The 20,450-nt window shown below is 52.9% G+C and overlaps 2 protein-coding genes and 1 long non-coding RNA gene across 7 annotated transcripts in view; 1 reads left to right on the forward strand and 2 right to left on the reverse strand.

Moving 5' to 3' along the window:
* Positions 1 to 426: 426 nt before the first annotated feature.
* Positions 427 to 7,247, reverse strand: LOC123620480. Its single transcript, XR_006728857.1, has 3 exons — positions 7,229 to 7,247; positions 4,609 to 4,657; positions 427 to 1,184 (listed from the first exon to the last, which is right to left on the reverse strand). It is a non-coding gene; the product is annotated as an uncharacterized LOC123620480 (long non-coding RNA).
* A 3,932-nt stretch (positions 7,248 to 11,179) lies between these two features.
* Positions 11,180 to 16,208, forward strand: UBALD2 (UBA like domain containing 2). Of its 3 annotated transcripts, XM_045525742.1 has the most exons (4): positions 11,180 to 11,357; positions 11,656 to 11,718; positions 12,314 to 12,445; positions 15,108 to 16,208. In XM_045525742.1, the coding sequence occupies exons 1-4, from the start codon at positions 11,238 to 11,240 to the stop codon at positions 15,417 to 15,419; spliced, it is 627 nt and encodes a 208-aa protein (XP_045381698.1). In that variant the 5' UTR covers positions 11,180 to 11,237; the 3' UTR covers positions 15,420 to 16,208. The 3 variants fall into 3 exon arrangements, with proteins under 3 accessions (XP_045381698.1, XP_045381699.1, XP_045381700.1); XM_045525743.1 differs by lacking the exon at positions 12,314 to 12,445 and having other exon boundaries at positions 15,105 to 16,208; XM_045525744.1 differs by lacking the exon at positions 12,314 to 12,445.
* The window catches only part of QRICH2 (glutamine rich 2), a 34,271-nt gene continuing 30,029 nt past the window's right edge, over positions 16,209 to 20,450 (reverse strand). For all 3 annotated transcript variants that reach the window (XM_045525737.1, XM_045525736.1, XM_045525735.1), the window contains one exon: positions 16,209 to 19,342. In XM_045525737.1, coding sequence (XP_045381693.1) covers positions 19,131 to 19,342 — 212 coding nt within the window. In that variant the 3' untranslated portion in view covers positions 16,209 to 19,130. The remainder of the gene's footprint in view (positions 19,343 to 20,450) is intronic.

A 20,450-nucleotide genomic window follows, 5' to 3' on the forward strand; every position in this document is an offset into this window, starting at 1 on the left:
AGGACAGGGCGACTCAAGGAAAAAGCTCAGAAAGCCAACACAAGTGCATGTGGGTGTTCAGCTGTTACAATAACAGTGCCAACTGTGCTCAAGTCGAAATAAGAAAACCGCAGAGCTCCTCTGGGCTGGAGACTCCCTCCTCCTCCCTATACTCCTCTGAAACTGGAGGTAAGATGAGGGCGGCAGAACAGAGAACCTATCAAGTGCTTACCTAACTCCTCCCAGGCACAGGACTCAGAGAGCTGCTGAGAAAAGAAAAATAAGAGTGGCCCTTGAGGTTAGGGGATCAGATTCTTAGCAAGTGGGTTATAAGCAACGTATGCTCACTCATAGCATGTCCCAGCTGAAGTCAGGCTAAAGTCCAAACAGACCAGCAATTTATTTTCAATGACACATTTATTCCTTAGCTAATCAGTTGTTTATTTAAGTGATAAGTACTATCCTATTAGAGCACTTCAAAGACTGTGTTGAGCCTGGCAAAGTAATAAACAGAAATACCATTCAGTGTTGTAGTTCTCACAGTAAACTATTGGAAGGCTTAGATTCTTTTTTATGCACCACGAGGTGTGTATTTATTATCTTGCTTAGTTGTATACTGTTATCTGTTATATTACAAGATGAAATCTATGTTTGAAAAGAGATCTGACAATTTCATTACCTTCCTCTCTGTTTTTCCTACCTCTTGGTCTTCCTGCATCTCATCCATTCTAAAAATTATTCTTAGGTTAGCTTTACCAACATGCAGTTGTCATGTTACTGTCTTGCCCAAGTACCTTCAGTGGCTCCCTACTACCTTACAGAAGACACTTGTTCCCCACGCCCTTTCCTCCCTCTGCTTGCCATCAAACCCCTGCTTGTACCCAGAACGCAGCTTATCATTCCTGCTCATGTCTTTGCTCATGAAAAACCCTTCCACGTGGGCCCTTCCCATTCCTGTCTGCCAAGGTGAATTCCACTCAGCCGAAATCCTACCTCTTCCATGAAGCTGGCTCTGAGAACTGCAGCCCATAAACGGTTCTTCTTTCTCATTTCTATTGCATGAATTATTTTCTGTGTAACTTGGTACTCATTCACAGGATGACCCCAGCCTCAAAGGCAAAAGGCATATAGAGTTGTCCCTCTGTATCTGTGAGGGATTAGCTCCAGGACTCCACAGGTAACAAAATGTTTGGATGCTCCAGTCCCTGAAATAGCATAGCATTTGCATGTAACCTATGCACATCCTCCCAAATACTTTAAATCATCTCTGGATTACATAAAATACCTAATACAGTGTAAATGCTACAAAAATAGTTGTTAAACTATATTAGGGTTTTGGTTGTATTGTTATTTTTTATTGTGTTTTTTCCAAATATTTCCATGGTTGGTTGAATCCATGGATATGACTTTATAAGGCTCTGAAATCAAACAGAACAAGGTTCAAAACCCAGCTTGTCCATTATTGGCTGTGCATCTGGGAAAGTTCCTTGACCTCTCTGAGCCTTAGCTTCCTCATCCATAAATGAACATGAGAACATCTAAAAGCTGTTTGAACATTAAATTAGACAAAATATGTGAAGCCCTAGCACCGTTCCTGGCACACAGCAGGTGCACAATAAATGCTAACTTTTTTAAATTAAAAAAATGTATAGGCTGGGCGTGGTGGCTCACGCCTGTAATCCTAGCACTCTGGGAGGCCGAGGTGGGTGGATCGCTCGAGGTCAGGAGTTCGAGACCAGCCTGAGCAAGAGCGAGACCCCGTCTCTACTAAAAATAGAAAGAAATTATCTGGCCAACTAAAAAATATATATAGAAAAAAAAAATTAGCCAGGCATGGTGGCGCATGCCTGTAGTCCCAGCTACTCGGGAGGCTGAGGCAGTAGGATCGCTTAAGCCCAGGAGTGTGAGGTTGCTGTGAGCTAGGCTGACGCCACGGCACTCACTCTAGCCCGGGCAACCGAGTGAGACTCTGTCTAAAAAAGAAAAAAAAAAAAAAAGGTATAAAGTGATTAGATGCCAAAAAGACAATTTTTAAGTCATATTTAAAGGATTTCAGAGCCAAGATATGTACTTGAGACCCTGTCTTAATCGTGCAGTTGAGGGAAGTGAGGTACGTGCCCTACCAGGTGCAGGTAGAGCCCAGGAGTTGGAATTTCCGAAGACATCATCTTTCCGTACCGGTTAGAACTCAAAATGCTAGGAACATGTCTCCTCTGTCATATGGATGGTGGCTGCTAAAGGGCCAGAGAAAAAGATAGCCGGGCCCTTCCTTCTCGCTGAAGAGTGGCAACCCAAGTCACTGCGCCAGAAGCCAACAGGCCCCCTAATGGCACACCCGCCCCGCCGTCTGGACCCACCGTCTGTGGACTGCTGGTGTGTGTGGAGCTGCCATTGCCAGTGTCACACTTGTGTGCCATTTGCTCACTACAGAGAAAGTTCACTGAGTCGGGGCCTGCTGTCTGGAGCTGAGTGTTGAGGAATTCTGCCAGGCAAGTGTTAAACTTGGTAGCTTGAAATTGGCCATGATGGGAGTATTTACACCACAGAAACCATTAAATGCTACAAATCAGGGCTGTCTCTCTCTCCCCAGAGCCAGTTTACCAGAACACCATCTTATGTTTCTTCTAATCTCTCTGAAGAGGTAGGCACATTGCTACCCATATAGTCAGTGCTTACTAAATAAATGACTATTTAGGTATGTATTAAGAATAATCACTTTTGAGGGCCGGGCGCGGTGGCTCACGCCTGTAATCCTAGCACTCTGGGAGGCCGAGGCGGGTGGATCACTCAAGGTCAGAAGTTCGAGACCAGCCTGAGCGAGACCCCGTCTCTACTAAAAATAGAAAGAAATTATCTGGTCAACTAAAATATATATAGAAAAAATTAGCCGGGCATGGTGGCGCATGCCTGTAGTCCCAGCTACTGGGGAGGCTGAGGCAGTAGGATCGCTTAAGCCCAGGAGTTTGAGGTTGCTGTGAGCTAGGCTGATGCCACGGCACTCACTCTAGCCCGGGCAACAAAGTGAGACTCTGTCTCAAAAAAAAAAAAAGAAGAATCACTTTTGAGGCCGGGCATGGTGGCTCATGCCTGTAATTCTAGCACTCTGGGAAGCCAAGGCAGGAGGATCGCTTAAGGTCGGGAGTTCGAGACCACCCTGAGCAAGAGCAAGACCCCATCTCTACAAAAAAATATAAAAATTAGCCAGGTGTGGTGATGCACGCCTGTAGTCACACGTATTCAGGAGGCTGAGGCAGGAGGATCACTTGAGCCCAGGAGTTTGAGGTTGCAGTGAACTATGATGACGCCACTGCACTCTAGCCCGGGTGAGAGAGTGAGACCCTATCTCAAAAAAAAGGAATAATCACTTTTGAGCAATGACTCTGTCCAAGCACTTTTAATGCTTTATCTCATTTAATTTTCAAAACAACCCTATGAGATAAGTATTGTTATAGTTCCCATTCCCCAGATGAGGAAGCTGAAACTCAACTAGGCACAGAGAGCAGGAACTTGCTCGAAGCTCATCCAAGCCCAAAGTCCCAGGTCTTACCTGCAGATCGTCTGTCCCATCAGCCTCTGTGGGGAAAACCTGTGTGAGTGCCAGGCCTTGGTGGCCAGCAGGGCCACCAAGCCAGTGGATTGTTCTCTCTGGATGGTGCTAGTGATGACGGGCAATGCATGGGTCTTCTACATGGTTGTACTACCACCTCCACCTTCCCTTGCCCCTCTCCATGTTTCATCTTTCTTCCTTGTCCCACCCACTTCCTTCTAGATTGTCTCTTTGCTTTAGGACTATTTTCTCAACGTGCTCTGAGAAACTTTTAGCTATGGAAGTCCTTTTTGGCCTTAAAAGTTCCCTCCAAGAGCTCTGGCAGGTGAGTAACCTACTCTCCTATAAATGCTGCCTGAGCCCTGTGCTTCCCTAACCGCCTGCCTTCAGGACTGGAGACACACCCTGTCGTGTTGCTTCTCCCCTCTGACAACTGGGTTCCCCATGCAACCTGGTCAGTGGGTCACCTCTGGTTTGGAGGCTCCCTGAGGATTTTCTCTGACTGCTCCCAGGCCCCGGGGCACTGGGTGTGGAGAGCACGCCCACCCGGATGTTGTTGGTGATGGGGCACAGTCTGGTGGTTTCCCATTCTGTTGTATACAACCCAGTGTTCTTGTGCTCAGTAAATACTTCCTTCCTCTTTAAGCAGAATGCTGGCCGCGTTTATTAACAGCACCTCATCCCTGGCACAAAGAATGATCAGTGTGGCTTGGGCTCTTGGGGGTCAGGAAATAGCACTTGTATGTCATCTGCCTTGAAGGTGCCTTGTTTCTGAAGAGGGGGCCCTCTTCTGCAAAATGATTGGGGACTTTATTTTAAACAAATTCTTCTCTTCCAGGACTTGTTTCTCTCTCTTTTTTTTTCACCCTACCCTGGCTTCCTGTGTTCCTGAAAATTTCTGAAACCTCAAGCGTTATCTCATCAGAAACTCCAGACCTCTTTTAACATTTCTCTTCTTTCTGCTGAGTCCTAGTCCATTTAAATTTCCTCTCTGACTGGGATTTAGAGAGGAGCAAGAGAAAATAGGTTCACCGTCATCACCCCACAGCCTGGGCAGATGGACAGAGGTTACTGACGCTCACCTGCACCCGGTCCTCTACTTCTGGACACGCAGATGGCTTCTGCCGCCCCCTTCAAGATAGGAAAGGCCACGTGATTCTTCTGCACAGTGAACCCTGAACAAAGTTTATATTACAGTCATGAGTCACTTAAGGATGGGGACATGTTCTGAGAAATGTGTCATTAGGTGATTCTGTCATCGTGTGAACATCAGTGTACTTACGCAAACCTAGATGGTGCAGCCTGCCACACGCCTAGGCTCTATGCCACAGCCTGTGGCTCCTGGCTACAAACCCATACACCGTGTCGCTGTCCTGAATACTGTAGGCAATTGTAACACAATGATAAGTATTTGTGTACGTAAACGTAGAAAAGGAACAGTAAAAATATGGTATTATAATCTTACGGGACCACCCTCATATAGGTCTGTCATTCACCGAAAAGTCCTCATGAGGTGTGTAACTGTACTTCCAGCTTACAGCATTTAATTGCCGATGCTTAACTCTCCAGCCCTCTCATTGTCTGCTGGAATGTTCCATATGGTACAAAGGGCCAGATAGGAAATATTCTTGGCTTTGTGGTTTGTATTGCCACTACTCAACTCTGCTGTAGCACAAAAACAGTCATAGACAACACATAAATAAGTATAGCTGTGTTCCAATAAAACTTTTTTGGGGAGCATCAGTAAAACTATTTACAAAAACAGGTGGGACCCTGAGGGCTATAGTTTGCCGACTTAGAGCTACAAGAGGGTGAAAGTTTCCACAGTCTGGATCATTATGTCATTACATCACTGCCCAGAAGGCAGTTTTTCTTGAGTCGTAGCAGCTACCTTTATATGAGTGAGAAGTAAAACTGTAGGATTGTATGTTACCTCAGTATAGCTTAGCCTAACCTGACGAATTTGCCGACTCTCTGGGCTAACTTGACAGCATGTGCTGTGTGTGGATGAAGGATAAAGGATGTCATGGATAAAGGCAACGAGCCTGAGCCCCATCCCCCACTGCCTCTCCAACCCCATCTCCCAACAGATGTCCCATGGCCCTTGCTGTGAACTCGCTTTGGTTTGCTGTTCCTTCTTCCAAAAATTCCTTTTCTTCTCCTTTCTGTCTACGCTGATCCTTCCCTGCTTGTTTTCCCTGCCCTAATGAGCCTTCTGGACCATTTCCTTATGACCCAGGATTGCTAGTTGGTAAGGGACTTCATTGAGTGCCCTCCCCCCCCCCACCCTCGCAGAGTTAAGTGGGAAGCAGACTGGGTCACTTACACAATAGAGTCAATCTGTCACACCCACAGTGCATTGTTCCAGAAAACATACCTATAGGATCAAATGACAAAGAAAAGCAAGGGAATGATTGATGGAAATTTGAGGAGGATCTCTGCATCTGGGAAGTGCCATTCAAGCGGCTTCTAAGGTACTGGGCTTGGACTTCTTCAATTCTGTGTTGGGTACATGGGTGTTTGCTTATTATCCTTTCAACTGTGCCTATAGTTTTGGTATATATCCCCCAAATTAAAAAATAAGGTGAGTCAGATAGGAAGACATCCTCATACCTTGAAGTTGGTGGCTGCCAAACCAATAGGCCTCCTGTGTTTTGGACACAAGGTGCAAAGCTAGAGTGGCCCACTCCAGGCCCGTAAATACCTGTCCCACCCACAGAAAGTGGTTGGAAGCCCTGAGTCTAAGCAGATAACCAGGAAGGCTTTTACTCTGCCTTCCCTTTGTCCCTCTCTTTTTCCCTCCCTTGGCAAAGAGGCAACCTCCTGTCTCTGGCTAAGTGCCCCTTTGAAAGGATTGCCAGGGACTCACCTACCATAAGACACACCTAGCAACACGAGGCAGGGCCATCTTATCACTGGGCTGGCAGGTACAGAACAGAGCGTACTTACCGGCCAGAGTACTGCTTTTGGAAAATGCCATTAACTGTGCTGGGAGTGGTGTGGCCTTTGTCCCTTGTGGGACATGTGACATTTGGTGAAAAATGTAATCTGGTATAAACCAGCAATGAATTCATCACTAGGGGATTGGCTTTGACCTTACTGCTGCTTCCAACAACACAGATACACTTTTGTGTCTTTTCAGTATCACTGAGGGAGAGCTAAGGGGGGGATCCCAGGGGGTGGGCAGGGCCTGAAAGTAGAACGTGATATTTAAGACAGCCATCCCTGGAAGCAGACACCAGGTACCTGGGCTCAGACCTCAGCTCCACCCTGAGCTGGCTGAGTGACCTTGGGCAAATCATTTCACCACTCTCACCTCCTTGCTTTCCTCATTTGTTAACTGGGGATATGCACAGTCCCACCTCATTGGGTGCTTGTATTATGTGAGGTAATTCAAGTAAGAATTTAGCACACAGTTGGGTTCTTAGTACGGCCTCGATAGATAGGGCTGTCACCATCACCTGGGAGGACTGGGCTTTGCCTAGAGTAGAGGAAGCCCCTCTGCACTAAGCCTCCTTCCTCTTTGATGCAAGAGATTAAAAAAATAATAATAATGCTTTAAAAGTGGCAAAGTCTACTTAACCAGCCATATAGTAGAAATAGCATAGATTTGCAATGAAAAATAGCAGCAAAAAATAGGTTGTGTTAAACAAAGAGTAGCCATTAGAAGTCCACAAAAGGGGAAGGAAGCCATCCCCCTACCTCCTGGGCCTGAGCCTTCGGGGAGCGAGTGGGTCCAGCCTAACCCAGCTGCCTGGGGCCTTGGTGCTGCTTGTTTGCAGTTTGTCTGCTCCATCCTTTCCCATTCCCCCTCTGCTTCTCGAAATATCTTCCTGCCTCTCCTGGCCACCTTGTCCTTTTGTCCTGGCATCTTCAAGCAACTGTAGGGAAACAAGAAATAAAAATTAGAGGAAGGAAGGAAGGAAAGAAAGGAAGGGAGGGAGGAAGGAAATGAGCTTTTGGATCAACAAAACCTGGATCTAATCCCAGTGCTACTACAAATCATGGGGGGTGGGGGTGGGGAGGGTGTTGCTTGACCTTGAGTAGGTTCCAGCCCTCTCTGAGCCTCGGGCCTATTGGGAATTCCCAGAGTCCTCAAGTTCCCTCTCTCAGCTTTGTTGGGTCTGTTTGTTTAGGGGAGTAAAAGGTGGAAAGGAGGAAAAAGGGAAATGCGCTGCAGTAACGGGGTTAGGGAAGGCCAATTCTCCACCACTCCCCATCTTCCCCAGGACCGCTGGTGCCCTTCTTTCCCTATTGGGGGCTCGCTCATTTCAAGCATCACCAGTGGAAATCTCAGAGCCCTTGATAGCTCTTGCTTGGAAAGGGGCCCCTTATGAGTGCCACTGAGGTGACAACTTAAGCATTAAGGGAGGTAGTAGGGTGTAGCCGTTAACCACTGCCTTACTCCACCACTTACTGCTGTGTGACCTTGGGGAAACTCCTCCCCTCCTCTGTCCTTTAGCTGCCCCACCTGTGAAATGGGAATCTGGATTGTTGGGAGGATTAAAATGAGTTAATGGACATCAAACTCTTAGGGGCTTGGCTCACAGGAAGTGCTTGGTAAGTGGCAGCTGTTTCTTATGGTCCAGCTAGTGGGTGCTTGTTTCAGGGCTAACTCGATGACTTGCATTCACAACACCCTTGTTGTCTGGGCACTGAGGAAATACTGGCTAAGATTGTTTCTCTTCTCAGTTGCTGCATTGCTGCTTGTTCTGTAGCCTAGACCACTGATGCAACAAGGATTTGGTTCTTTCTGAGGCTGTGGTGTTTTATTTGTTATTAGTGGCCATGTATTTATTGCTCTGTTTCACCTGCCAGACATTGTCCTCTCCGATTAAAATAATAATACCTTCAGTTAATAATACCTTGCACTTAGGAAGTTGCTTTCATCCCAACAGCTCAAAGCCCTCTACAAACATGACCTCATTCATCCTTCCCCCGCTCCTGGGAGGGGGGCACTCCCATGTTTCAGCCATTCATCTCCAACTAGATTCTCAGAAGCCAAAGTATTGATTAAGCACTTCTACCTCTCAGGACCACAAATCACAGGCTCTGTTGCCTTCCCTCCCTGTTCCCAGAGTGATCTTACACCTACAGAAGATAACCAGAACCCTGTCCCTCTGGCCTGAGGGCCTGGCCCTCCCTGCCTCATTAAGGTGCCCACTGCTGTGCCCTAAAAATGGTAAACTTTAAACAAACCTTCTGGATAAACTGCCTTGATATCTAGGAAATAACAGGTTTGGCAATTTGGGACCCTTATCTTCCCTGAGAACTTCTTAATTAAGACCTAGGGGGTCATGGGGGATGTTCTACTGCAGCCAGAAATGTCTCTGCCCAGAGTAGACCCTACTACTCATGGCCCTGGCATGTTTGACACCTGTATGTACTTGTGAAAACCTGCCACTACACAATGACAGTACTTCCTTGTTCTGGGGCTGCTTGTGGCCTGAGCTCCCTGGCAATGTAAGCCGCGGGCTGCTCACTTTTGTTTTCACTGTGCGATTACTGGAAGGGAAGGGCTGCAAGCTGTACTTCACTCTGGTCACACTCTGGGTCTCAGCTCATGCACAGGAAAAAGCTGACTCCTACCCCTTCAAAATAAATAAGCAAACAAAAAGACTAACCAAGTGCAATTAACTCATTATAGTGCCCAAGGCTGTTTTTCATGGGTACATAAGCATCAGATGTAACCTTTCCCTTATTTATATACTTAAATATATATATACACAAGTTTTCTTAGATGATGAGTTAAATCCACATTAAGCAAAGTCAAAACAGAACCATGGCTTACTTTCTTATTATTAGCCTCTTTCTATTCTGAAGACCCTTAACTATTAAAATATATTCAGTAATTAGTAGCTCAGATAAAAAAAAGTACTATGTTTTCCAGAAACAGAAACTCTAACAGTGAATCCCTAACAATATTTACCTTCCTAATCTCTTCTGCCCCTTCCCCAATCTGCTGAGACTCCTAGTTCTTTTTTTACCCCTACGATTCCTAAACACAGCCCTAAAGGTCAAATCCTAATCCAGAAGGTGGAAGCTCAGCACTTATGAATGATTTTAAAGGGCTGTTGTTGAGAGCTAGTATTGTAACAGAGTAGTCGCCCTCCTCCCATAGATATGAGAGGGAAATATTGAGAGTGGGGAATATGTCACAGAGAGAATGACCTGAGAAAATGGCAAAAAATATTTTCTGTTTTTTTAAAACATCCTCCACTCCTTTTTGAGAACTAAATCCTACATCCCTGCCTCAGGCCAGTGGTTGGGAGGGACAGGGTAAGTCTTTTGTTATTTGTGCTAAAGGAGATGGCTCAGTGTGGACCTGGTAAAGGGAGGTCCTGGGCAGAGGAGCAGAGGTGGGAGATCAGAATCAACTGTAGTTGAATAGTAATTGCCTACAGCTGAGAACCTACCCTTTAAAAGCTCTGTATTTCTGCTTATTATTGGGACAATGGCATTTCAGACAGGAGCCTCCATCCTCCTTTGCTGGCAAAGTAATAAAACTTCTCTTTCCTCCTTCTCAAACCACTTGTTCTCCTTCTTCTGATGCAGCCTCTAGGACCAAGTGGCCAAGCATTCACTAACAGTCTCACCTACTTGGGAGACTGAGGCAGGAGGATCCCTTGAGCCCAGAGTTGGTGGCTGCAGTGAGCTATGATCATGCTGCTGCACTCCAGCCTGACCCAGTCTGGGGGAAAAAAAAAAACCAAAACCTCGTGTTGGGATATTAGTCACTAAGAAAGTCTCACTTTTTTCCTTGTACATTAATATTGACTTACATCTCCAGAGAGCAAAGTCTTTGGTTTAAAACCTAGGAAAAGACTGCTCGATTCTTGGGGCTGGGTAGTGATTAGAAGGTAGCAAGGAGGAGGTTCTTGGGGTGCAGGTAATGTTTTGTTAGTTGATCTCGGGGCTGTCCACTTTGTGAAAAGTCAGCGAGCAGTACCTGTGACACTCGCACTTTCTTTATGTGCGTTATATTTCAATAAAAGATTTCAAAAAATGGGACTACTTGAAAGTTATTAAAAAAATTAAATGCTTTTGAGACTTGAGCAGCTGCAAAGGCTCTGTTTTCTATTTTGATCATTCTGTTTCTCGAGATGACCACATCTTTCAGAGGAAGTGAGTCAAAGCCACTCTGTCTTGCTTTTCCAGCTGAGCATGTTCAGTTTGAATGAAGTAATGAATGAACTTGGCCGCACCACCCCCAAGCCTACAACAGCAAACAGAGGGCCTCGGCCAATCAGCAGGCACTCAAGGTTTTCAAGTTGAGTTCAAACAGGACCCCGGGAGGCCAATCAGCGCGCGAGGCCCCGCCCCGAACTCCCGGCCGCGGCCAACCACGAGGCCGGACGAGCCAAAACACAGCGGCCGGCCAATGCCCGGGAGCCCCACGGCGCCGAGCTCCGCCAATGGGCGCGGCCGGGCCGAAAGAGAAACAGTGCGGCCCGGCAGGCCGCAGGATTCGAATCGAACGTCCGTCCGGGAGCCGGGCGCTGGCGGAGCGGCGCGCCGGCCAATCAGCGGCGGCGGCTCGCGGCCCCCGAACGTTGGGACAGCGGCCCCGCCCCGCGCTGTTGTTTGTGGTGTCGGCCGGCCGCGGGCGCCGGACCACAACATTCGCCGGCGGCGGCCGATCGGCGGAGCGGCGGCCGAGCGCGAGCCCCGGGCGGCCGGCCCCCGCGCCTGCCGAGCGCCGCGTCGCGCCATGTCGGTGAACACGGACGAGCTGCGGCACCAGGTCATGATCAACCAGTTCGTGCTGACCGCGGGCTGCGCGGCCGACCAGGCGAAGCAGCTGCTGCAGGCGGCCCACTGGCAGTTCGAGGTGCGTGCGGGCCGCCCCGTCGGACGCGCCCGCCCCGGCGGGGGCCGCGGGTCGGGGACCGGGGCCGGGCCGCGGCGGGGCGGGTTAGCGTCGGCCGGTCAGGCGCTCCGCGCCGGCGAGCGGGTGTCGCGTGGGGCCGGGGCCGGCACCCCCTGCACATGGGGCGCGGCGGCCGGGACCGTGGGCCGGGCGCGGAGACGGGGTGCAGCCCGGCGGGGAGGCCCGGCCGGTGGGTCTCCTGCCCTCCGCCGGGCCCGGGCCGCGCTCACCTGCGCTCCGCCACCGTGTTTGTCCGCAGACCGCCCTGAGCACGTTTTTCCAGGAGACCAACATTCCCAACAGTCACCACCACCACCAGATGGTAAGTGTCGTCGGAGGGCCGGAGGGCCCCGGAGCAGGGCCGGGCGGGGGCCGAGGGGCGCGAGCCGGGGCCGCTGTCAGCCCCGGCGGTGACAGCCATGTTGCCGGGGAGCGCCGCGCCGCGAATGTAAACAAAGAGCCAAAATGTCTTCCAGGAAAGAGCGGCTCCCAGGCCGGCGCCGGCTCCTCGAACTTTGTGGCCCGCCTCCTGGGCTGCTGCCTCTTGGCCCGAGGCCTTGTGCCTGGCTCCGTTCCCTGGGGGAAGGGGCGCCAAAGTCGGGGGGTGGCAGCGAGGGGGAGATGGCCAGAGGACAAGCCAAGGGCTCAGGGGCTCTGAGACACTAGTGGCTGGGGAGGAGGACGGGGCTCCGATGATCACCAGGCGTTTGGGCAACTGGGGAGCCCGACTGAAGGGCCCACGGCCAGGAAGTTGGGGTGTTTGTGTTTGTGGGAGCTCCCTTTGCTGTTGAGTGGCAGCCCCTTCCCCCCCTCCGCGCACACACACACCCAGCGCTACAGGGAACAGGAAAGGCATAAATCCACTGTGGCTCAGGAAGCTGGGCTGTACCCACAAAGGTATGTTCTCCCTTCTAAAGCCCAAGGGGACTGGGAAGCCTGGAAGAAAGACATACCCCAAGCATGGAGGACACAGGGATTTTGACCCAAGAAAAGCCCAAGAATTTGCATTGAATCTCAGTATGTTCGGTTCCATACAGCCTCAGATCAAGGTTTGCTTTCTTCTCGTTTCCAGCCTCTCCCCAGGCCCAAGCCTTTGCCCTCCTGGCCTTGGCCTACCCTCCTTTCTTGAGGCCCGGGACATCCCTTCTTCACCCCACCCGCTAGTTACCTATTAGCCCGCTGGGGAGGAGGGGCTGGGCTCAGTGATAGAGACTGTAAAACATTATTCCCCAGATCTGTTGTGGCTTCTGGAGTACATTTTGGCATTTTTAACACTTGTGTCCTTGCCCATGGTTCCCTCCGGGGCAGAGCCTGCAAATGGTTCCTCTGTTGTGTCTTGTCCTTGGCTCCCTGTTTTCATTTACTCACAAAGGACAAGTAGAGAAGGGTCTGTCTTGACCTTTTTAACTAGCTTGTCTCTTACAGTGGCTTATGCCAGTTATAAATCAAACAAAAATGGCATTTGGAGTGTGATGGGAGAATGGTGCTGGCCACGGGGCTCTTAGTAAACCCAGAAGGGGTTTGTCTCCAGAGACACCCACCCTGCATCCACCGTGGGAAATCTCCAGCTCCCACCTTGCACTTGAGCCTGGGAGCTCCCTGCCATCTCCTCCTCTCAAAAGTCTTGAGGTTTGCTCCTGCCAGCTGTGGCTGTCCTGCCTGTGGGGCTGGGCACAGGGAGGCTCCCTGGGAAGAGCTGGTACTGGCATCCTGTCTAGTTCTTGTTGCCCCTTGTCTTGCAAATCCCAGGGGGATTGCAGTCCCCTTTGGAAGCTTCCCTCAGGAAGGTGGCAGGTTTTGTAACATTATAATCAATGTCTCCATCAGTGCACAAGTATTGAGCACTTTATTAGAACAGTGGAAAACACCATCCTTACTCTCAAGAGTTGGCAATTTTTTTAGACACAATAAATCAGAGGAAAAAGCTAAAAACACTGGAGACCAGTAATAGCAAAGTGGCAATGGCAGAAGTGACCCCAAGGCCTGAGTTACTGATAGATGGTTGTCCTGATAAATGATTGGTTACTGTAGATTCCCACAGTTGGAAGAAGCTTCCCAGATAAAGGTTCCTGAGTCGATTTGGAGGGGCCCAGGAGTGGAGAAAGGCACTCCAGACTGGGAAGCAGGAGGGCACTGGCAGGTGGCAATGGACACTGGGTTCACTTGAGAGCTGGAGGAGGGGGCTTTAGAACTCTGGTCCCAACTCCTGGTTTTACAAAAGCAGCGAGAAGCTCCAGAGGTTCAGGAACTTGCCCTGGCTTATACCTGCTGGCCGGCCCAGGCCTGTTAGCCGTGAAGGCTGTTCTCTGGTGGCTGTTTGAGGAGACAAGCCTCACTGGCTTGGGGAGATCTGGGGAAGTCGGTCACGATGCTGTGATGCAATTGGCCCCCACCCCCCATTCATTGTTTCCTGCTGCCGAGAAGTCAGCCCTGGGGGGTGGGGCAGGGAATAGCAAAGGGAGGAGGGAAAAGGTCTGGGTGGGGCCAGGCCCTTAGGAAGACTGGTCAGAGCTCCCCAGGGGCCGATGTGGTACCGGCCTAAGTGAACAGGGCTGTCTGCTGTCCCCCTCCCAGGTGTGTCCCCACCTTGCTTCTGGCCTGGGTTTAACTGCAGAGCTGTGAAAGCTCCCTCTTTTACTGTTAGCAGTCTTTGCTCTCCCCACTTCTGTGCCTGGGGGAGGGGCCGGTGTTGCTAAAATTAGGAGAAATTCAAAGAACTCCCATGGCTTCCTGGGAAAGGAAAAAGCAGCTTTGAGGTCCGAACCAGCGTTGTGTAGGTCTTGTTCTCTGTGTGCCTCTTGCCCCCGCCCCCAGTGAGGGGCTCCCTAAGGTAGTGGTGGCAAAGACAGCAGATGTGGGAGCCCCAGGAAGAGGGCTGAGGGGCTGGACAGACTGAGAAACTGCTAGCCTCTGGCCGAGGGCATGGGGCCTAGGCTGCAGATGTGGGAAACAGAAATCCTTGGGCTGTGTCCTCAGGGAGCCCAGACCGAAATGTGCTTGACTTTGTAAATGCCGCCTAGTGTGGCCAGGGTGACTGTTACAGAGCTTGGGCCTGCAGACCTGGGAGCCTGGAAATTTATCTTCTCAACTTGCACTGCTAGGCTTGCATTTTTGGGCAAGTGACCTGACTTCTGGGCCTCAGTTTCCGCATTTGTAATATGGAGAGAACACCTGAAACCACCAAGCATCACTGAGAAGTAAGAGGGAGGCAAAGGCTGCAGGGCCTGGTGGCCCTAGTCACGGGGAGTGAGCCCACACGCCGAGACAGTGTAACTTTCCCATGGCTGGCACAGGAGGGGACCCTCGATTTGGCTGCTCTCCCTTGAGCGACAACATGGGAACATGTGAGGGTGATTGTGGCGGGAGCCAGCTGGTTTCCCCAGCCGGGAGGCGCTGGGCACGCTGTCCTGCCCTGCTCCCTGTGCTCTCACTTCAATCTGACACCTGAGCTTCGGGTTGGAATTAACCGTTGACTTTAGCTACTCCTTGGGGTCATTACCAGGCATCATGCAATGCTCTTGTTTTGATAAAGTCGTTGGGTTTGTCCCTTTTGTTTCGATTGGCTCAGGAGAGGGGTGTTTTTGTCTTGCTGGAGCTGCTCGTGGCCTGAAAAATGGGAGTAAGGGAGGGGCCGAGCTGGGTGAGCCCCGCCTGGAAGGCTCTGGGACCCTGGCGAGCGGCCCTCCGCACACCTGTGTTCTCTCCCAGCAGATGTGTACTCCCAGCAACACACCTGCCACGCCACCCAACTTCCCCGACGCGCTGGCCATGTTCTCCAAGCTTCGAGCTTCCGAGGGCCTGCAGAGCAGCAACAGCCCCATGACGGCCGGGGCCTGCTCCCCCCCTTCAAACTTCAGCCACTTCTGGGCCTCGTCCCCACCTGGCCACCAGGTGCCCTGGCTCCCACCCTCCTCGCCCACCACCTTCCACCGCCTCCACTGCCCACAGCCCACGTGGCCCCCCGGAGCGCAGCAGGGGGGCGCCCAGCAGAAAGCCATGGCGGCTGTGGATGGCCAGAGATGAGACTGGGTGCCGCAGGCGCTGGGCTGGAGCTGGGGGCAGTCCAGGGTTGTGGAGACAGAGGAGGGCCCGGGAGGGGGGCTGGGGAGGGCGGGGGGTTTCCTGAAGATCGCACTGGAAGATTTTATAAAAGAATTTTTGTGGGGGGGGGGACAGTAAACTTCCTGGGCCACTTGGGTCCTTCAGGAGTTTCTCTTCAGGCAAAGTTTTTCCTCTTTTTAATATATAACTATAATATATATGAATATATAAATATAACTAATGTATGTGAGAATGGGGCGCACCTGGGTGCTGGGGTCAGAGGGGAAGGGCCAAGACAACCCTTCTCTTGGGCCAGCACCGCTTCCCCCGCCCCAGTCTTGCCCCAGTCTTGCGGGGCAGGGGTGTGCTTCAAAGCCAGATGGAACGGTTTTCTGTCAGCTGCCTCCTTTCAGAAGTCTCACCTGGTATCAGGAAGAAGACCCCACTGCTCCAGGCCTGGGGGCAGCCCAACAGCAGCTCTCCCCGCTGCCAGCCCCAGGGTTCTGGGCCTAGGGGTCCTCCCTATCTCCTCCTCCCCCCACAATTGCTGGCTGCCACCCGTCTGCAGCTGGTTGTGCAGGGTGGATAGGGCACTGAAGAGCCGGCTTGGGTCAAAGGCCAGGCTCTGCCCACTGGGGACTTGACTGTCCCTGGGCGCCCTGTCCCTCGGGCTGCACGTCCAGTCCGTGGGTTAGTTCCCACGTCAGAATCCTGCCTCACTCACCAGGGTGAAATCTTAATTTAAAAGCTTAAAAAGACTTTTCTAACTTCCCTGGTTTGTGGTGCTTTTATTTGCCTTGGTAGGAAAACCCATCTCCTTGGGAAGAGGGACAGTGGGGCTCTTGGCCATGCTATGGTTGGGTGGGGTGCCATTGCCATTGCCATTTGGCTGGTCTGGGTGGTTTGTGATGTGGGGCATTCACACCAGGGACTCTGAGGCACAGGCAGGATCCAGATTGGGGTGGGGAGGGCAGGGGCGAGTCCTGACTTGGTTGCTGTAACCCTCTTCTGGGCCCCTTGCTGTATAGCCCCTGCCTGGGGGGCCCATCTGTGGTGGGGAGAGCCGCTCTTTTCACCTGGTGGCCTGGTGCCGCCTGCCCCACTGCCTGGCCCCACAGGCCCCTTCCAGCTGGCTCACGTCCGCTCCTGCCCTCGGCTCCCACCAGTGCCGTGTGTCTCTGTGGGCCTGTTGTGCGGCCGTGTCCCAAAGGTCAACCAAAGCTGTCGGAGCCATGAGACGAGGTGGGTCCCCAAAGGGACTTGCTTGCACTTCCCCCTCCCCACAGCCCTCTAGGCATTAGAGTGGGGCAGTGTTGGCAATTCCTGACCAGCACACCTTTCTCAGATTGTCCTCTAGTGCAGGTGCTCAGGTGGGTGGGGGGAGCCTGGCCACCTGGCTGTGAAAGTGGGTGACAGGCCACATGTTGATCCCTCCCTGAACTCTGGCCTGCACAACACGCTCTGGGCAGCCAGGGCGCTGCGGGTGGTGGGGGCACCCTCTCCTGCCCTGCTGTCCTGCCGCCCGTTCTCTGCGCGGTCTGAGAGGGACCAAGTGCTGCTGGAACACAGACCTGGACTGGGGGTTGGAGGTTCAGGCCCAAAGTGAAGTGAAACTTAAGCAGGCCCAGCCTGGCAGCCACCCCATCCTGCTTCTGGGCCTTCTGGTATCTTCTCACTCTCGGTGGTGGGGCAGCCCCTCCTTCAGCGGAGCAGGACGGGGACCCAGCTGCTCTGCCTCCTCTGCATGTGACATACCCATGTGCTTGGAAGCTGGGTTTGTCCTTTCGGTTTTGTTTCCTGGTTGGAAACCCCTGAAACCCCTCCCACCCTCACCGTGTCCCCTGCCCACCTGTGCTTTCCCAGGCTGCACGGGGCAGCCCCTCAGCACGTGGGTGGTCATGCTCTGACATCCCCAGAGGCTGCTGGGGCCTGGGTTAGGGTCTGCCTGGGTGTGGGGCCCAGCCTGGCAAGAGAGCCCGCTGGCCGTGCCCAGGTGCGGTATGGTGGGGGTTGGCCTGGCTGGCTCTGGGAATGTCACTCCTGGCCCTTCTGTGGGCGAGGAGGGCTAGGCTGCTCCTCCCTGCCAAGCTGGTGGTGAATTTGGCTTCTAGACCAGGGAAACTGAGCCGACCTTCTGACATTTTGCAGCCGGGGTGGGGCCTGAGTGAGAGAAACCGGAGCCCGCTGGGGTGGAGGAGGAGCCGGCCCTGGCTCTGCCTCCTGCACAAGAGAGGGGCACAGGGGGCGCAGGCCCCGGGAGCCCACCCAGGACTCCACTGTCCAAGCGGCTCCTCCCCGTCCAGCCACAAGCATTACGTTGTCACCTAAAGAGTCACTGGCTCTCCGCAGGTCAGGAGGGACCCCTCGCCGCCCCCACGGCACCCCCAGCCAGGCCCGCCCTCCTTTGCCCACGCATGTTGGGTGAGAAACCCGTTTCTGGGCTGTTTCCTGCCACTCTTTCCTCTTTACACCCGAAAGTGGGCCTCTTGCCCTTGACATCCCTTTCCCTTGAGGGGGGGAGATGGGAACTGGAGGTGGGGGGAGTCCCATCTTTGATCTGGTACTTCCTTCTCTGGGTGGGAACCCCTGAGGCAGAGAACTGCTTTGACTCCAGGGCTCTACAGGCCTGGTAGGGGGCTGCGCTCCCATCTCACCGGGGCTTCTAGGATCTGGCTGAAGTCCAAGCTCAGGAGGTCAGGAGATTCCTCAGTCCTGGCTGCAGCTGTGGTGGGGCTTGTCCCTTGTTGTTGCTGTACCAGCCTGAGCTTGGGCCCACCCATGCTTCTCTGTCCCCTCCCACCCACCAAGACCTTTAGCACAAAGACTGGGTTGGTGGCGTGGGGTGGGGAGCAGGGAGTCTTTCCTTGCAGGTTTGGGGGCTAGTGTAGAGATAAACACACTGAGCCACCGAACAGGTCAAGGACGAGGTCACAGGCCCCTGGGCCAGTGCTGGTCCCACCTCTCGATCCCCCTTGGCAAGACACTCTTTTGTGCTCTGTCTCCCTGGGGAGGAAGGGAATGGGGAAAGTGGGCATTAGCCATGGCAACTCCTGGCCCGAGCCCATTCAAGGCTGAGCAGTAGAGGGTGTCAAACAGAGACCTTACCAGCTGGCTCCAGGGATTTTCTTCTGGCTGGTGACACTGCTTCTCTGGGACCCTGTGCCAGGAGCCAGCAGCAGGGAGAGCAGCAGGCAGCTGCCCCCCTCACCTCCAAGGTGCAGCATGACACCCACAGCACAGGCCCCAGCCTGCCCAGAGGGCCTCAGCAAGCAGGGTGCCCTTCAGACCAGCCCCCCAGGCCAGAAGGCAGGGCAGGAGCCAGAGCAGGCAGCAGCACCCCAGGTCTAGCCAAGATCAAGAGAGAGCTGCTGGGTAAGAGCAGGATCAGCCAGTCCCCAGGGCCAGGCCCGGATTCTGGGGTCTGGCTTGTGTCACCCTCCCTGCCCAGGGTGCAATGCCCAGCCCTCCTGAAGCCCCAGCACCTCAGAGAACAGAGGCTGTAGGTTTAATCCTGAGGCTACAGACCAGACCCTCTCTCTAAGAGGTCCGCCAAGTGGACCTGGGGGTGTCTGGAGGCGTGTCGGGGGGGCTGGCTGCCGGGCCAGCAGCGGGCACCTCCCTCTCACTCCCTCTTCCTGAGCCAGCACTGCCAGAGAAGCCTCGCCCGACCTGAACTTTTTCCTGAACGTTTATTTATAGCTCTGGTCGGTGAACAGTGGTGGACCGCGGCCCCCGGGTGGGCTCCTCGACCCCCTCCCCTGGAGGCATGTCTATGTGCATCTCCAGCCCCAGGGGGTTGCCCTGCAGGTCCGCGGTCTCCGTGGGGCTGGGCGGGTGGACTATATTGGGCTGGGTGAGACGGCCCTCAGAGGAGATGGGTCTGTCTTTCCTGTGACGTGTAGACACTGCAAGACAGGAGGGGCTGAGGTTGCTCTGCCTCAATTCCCACGCATATCAGCCCCCCGCCCCAGCTTGCCAAAGCCAGGGAATTCGGGAGCAGCCCAGTAGCCTGGCTGAGTTGGGGCATAAAGCTAGAGGCGGAAGCGGTCGGGGCTGGGGTGTTCCGTGCAAGCTCCTAAGCAGACATGTAAGGCCCCTTTCTATCTTTATGAATGAAAAATAAATTTGTAAGCAAGCCCTCCTGCAGGGGCCAAGAGTCTGCCTCTTTGGTAATGTTTCCTCTGTTAACATGGGGACTAGGCAACATTCACATGGGTACAGGAATTTTCCCTAAGATTCTCCTCTCCCTCTCTCCCGCTTCCATAACATTTTAAGTGCCCTCGGAGCCGACAGTGGGTGACAAGGGGAAGGAAGCTGAGTATCCCCAAGAAAACAGGTCTGGGAGACAGTCCTGCGCTCACTGTCCACCTCTGAAACCCGCCATCCCAGCCCCTCAGTTACCAGCACTGACTCTGGGAGCAGAGGGCTCAGCTTTGAATTCCACCTCTGTCACCTCCCAGCTGTGAGACCTAGGGCAATTATCTTAACCTCTCTGTGCCTCAGCTTTCTCAGCTGTAAGTAGGGCTAACAATGGTCCCTACCTCTTAGTGTTGGCATGTGGTTAACATTGGCTCATATGTGTGAAGCTCCTAAACTGCCTGGCTGGTGAGGAGCCCAGCCCAGATGAAAACAGGCGTCACCACTACCACTGCCACTTACGCTGTTTCCGCTTCCCCCTTCCTCAGCCACAGGCCCTCACTGAGTGCTGGGGTGGAAGGGATGCTGGAGGGCAGCTAGGCTGCGGTCCCCAAGCCCCGGACTGCGGGCTGGTGCTGGTCCGTGTTAGGAACCAGGCCGGCCATACAGCAGGAGGCGAGCAAGCAAAGCTTCGTTTGTATTTACAGCCGCTCCCCCTGGCTCACGTCACTGCATAACCTCCACATCCTGTCACATTAGCAGCTGCATTAGGTTCTCATAGGAGTGTGTGAACCCTACTGTAAACTGCGCATGCAAGGGGCCTGGGGTGCACACTCCTTATGAGAACCTAATGCCTGGTGGTAGGTGGAGCTGAGG

The sequence above is a fragment of the Lemur catta genome, chromosome 15 (assembly GCF_020740605.2).
Source record: "Lemur catta isolate mLemCat1 chromosome 15, mLemCat1.pri, whole genome shotgun sequence".
Taxonomy (NCBI): domain Eukaryota; kingdom Metazoa; phylum Chordata; class Mammalia; order Primates; family Lemuridae; genus Lemur; species Lemur catta.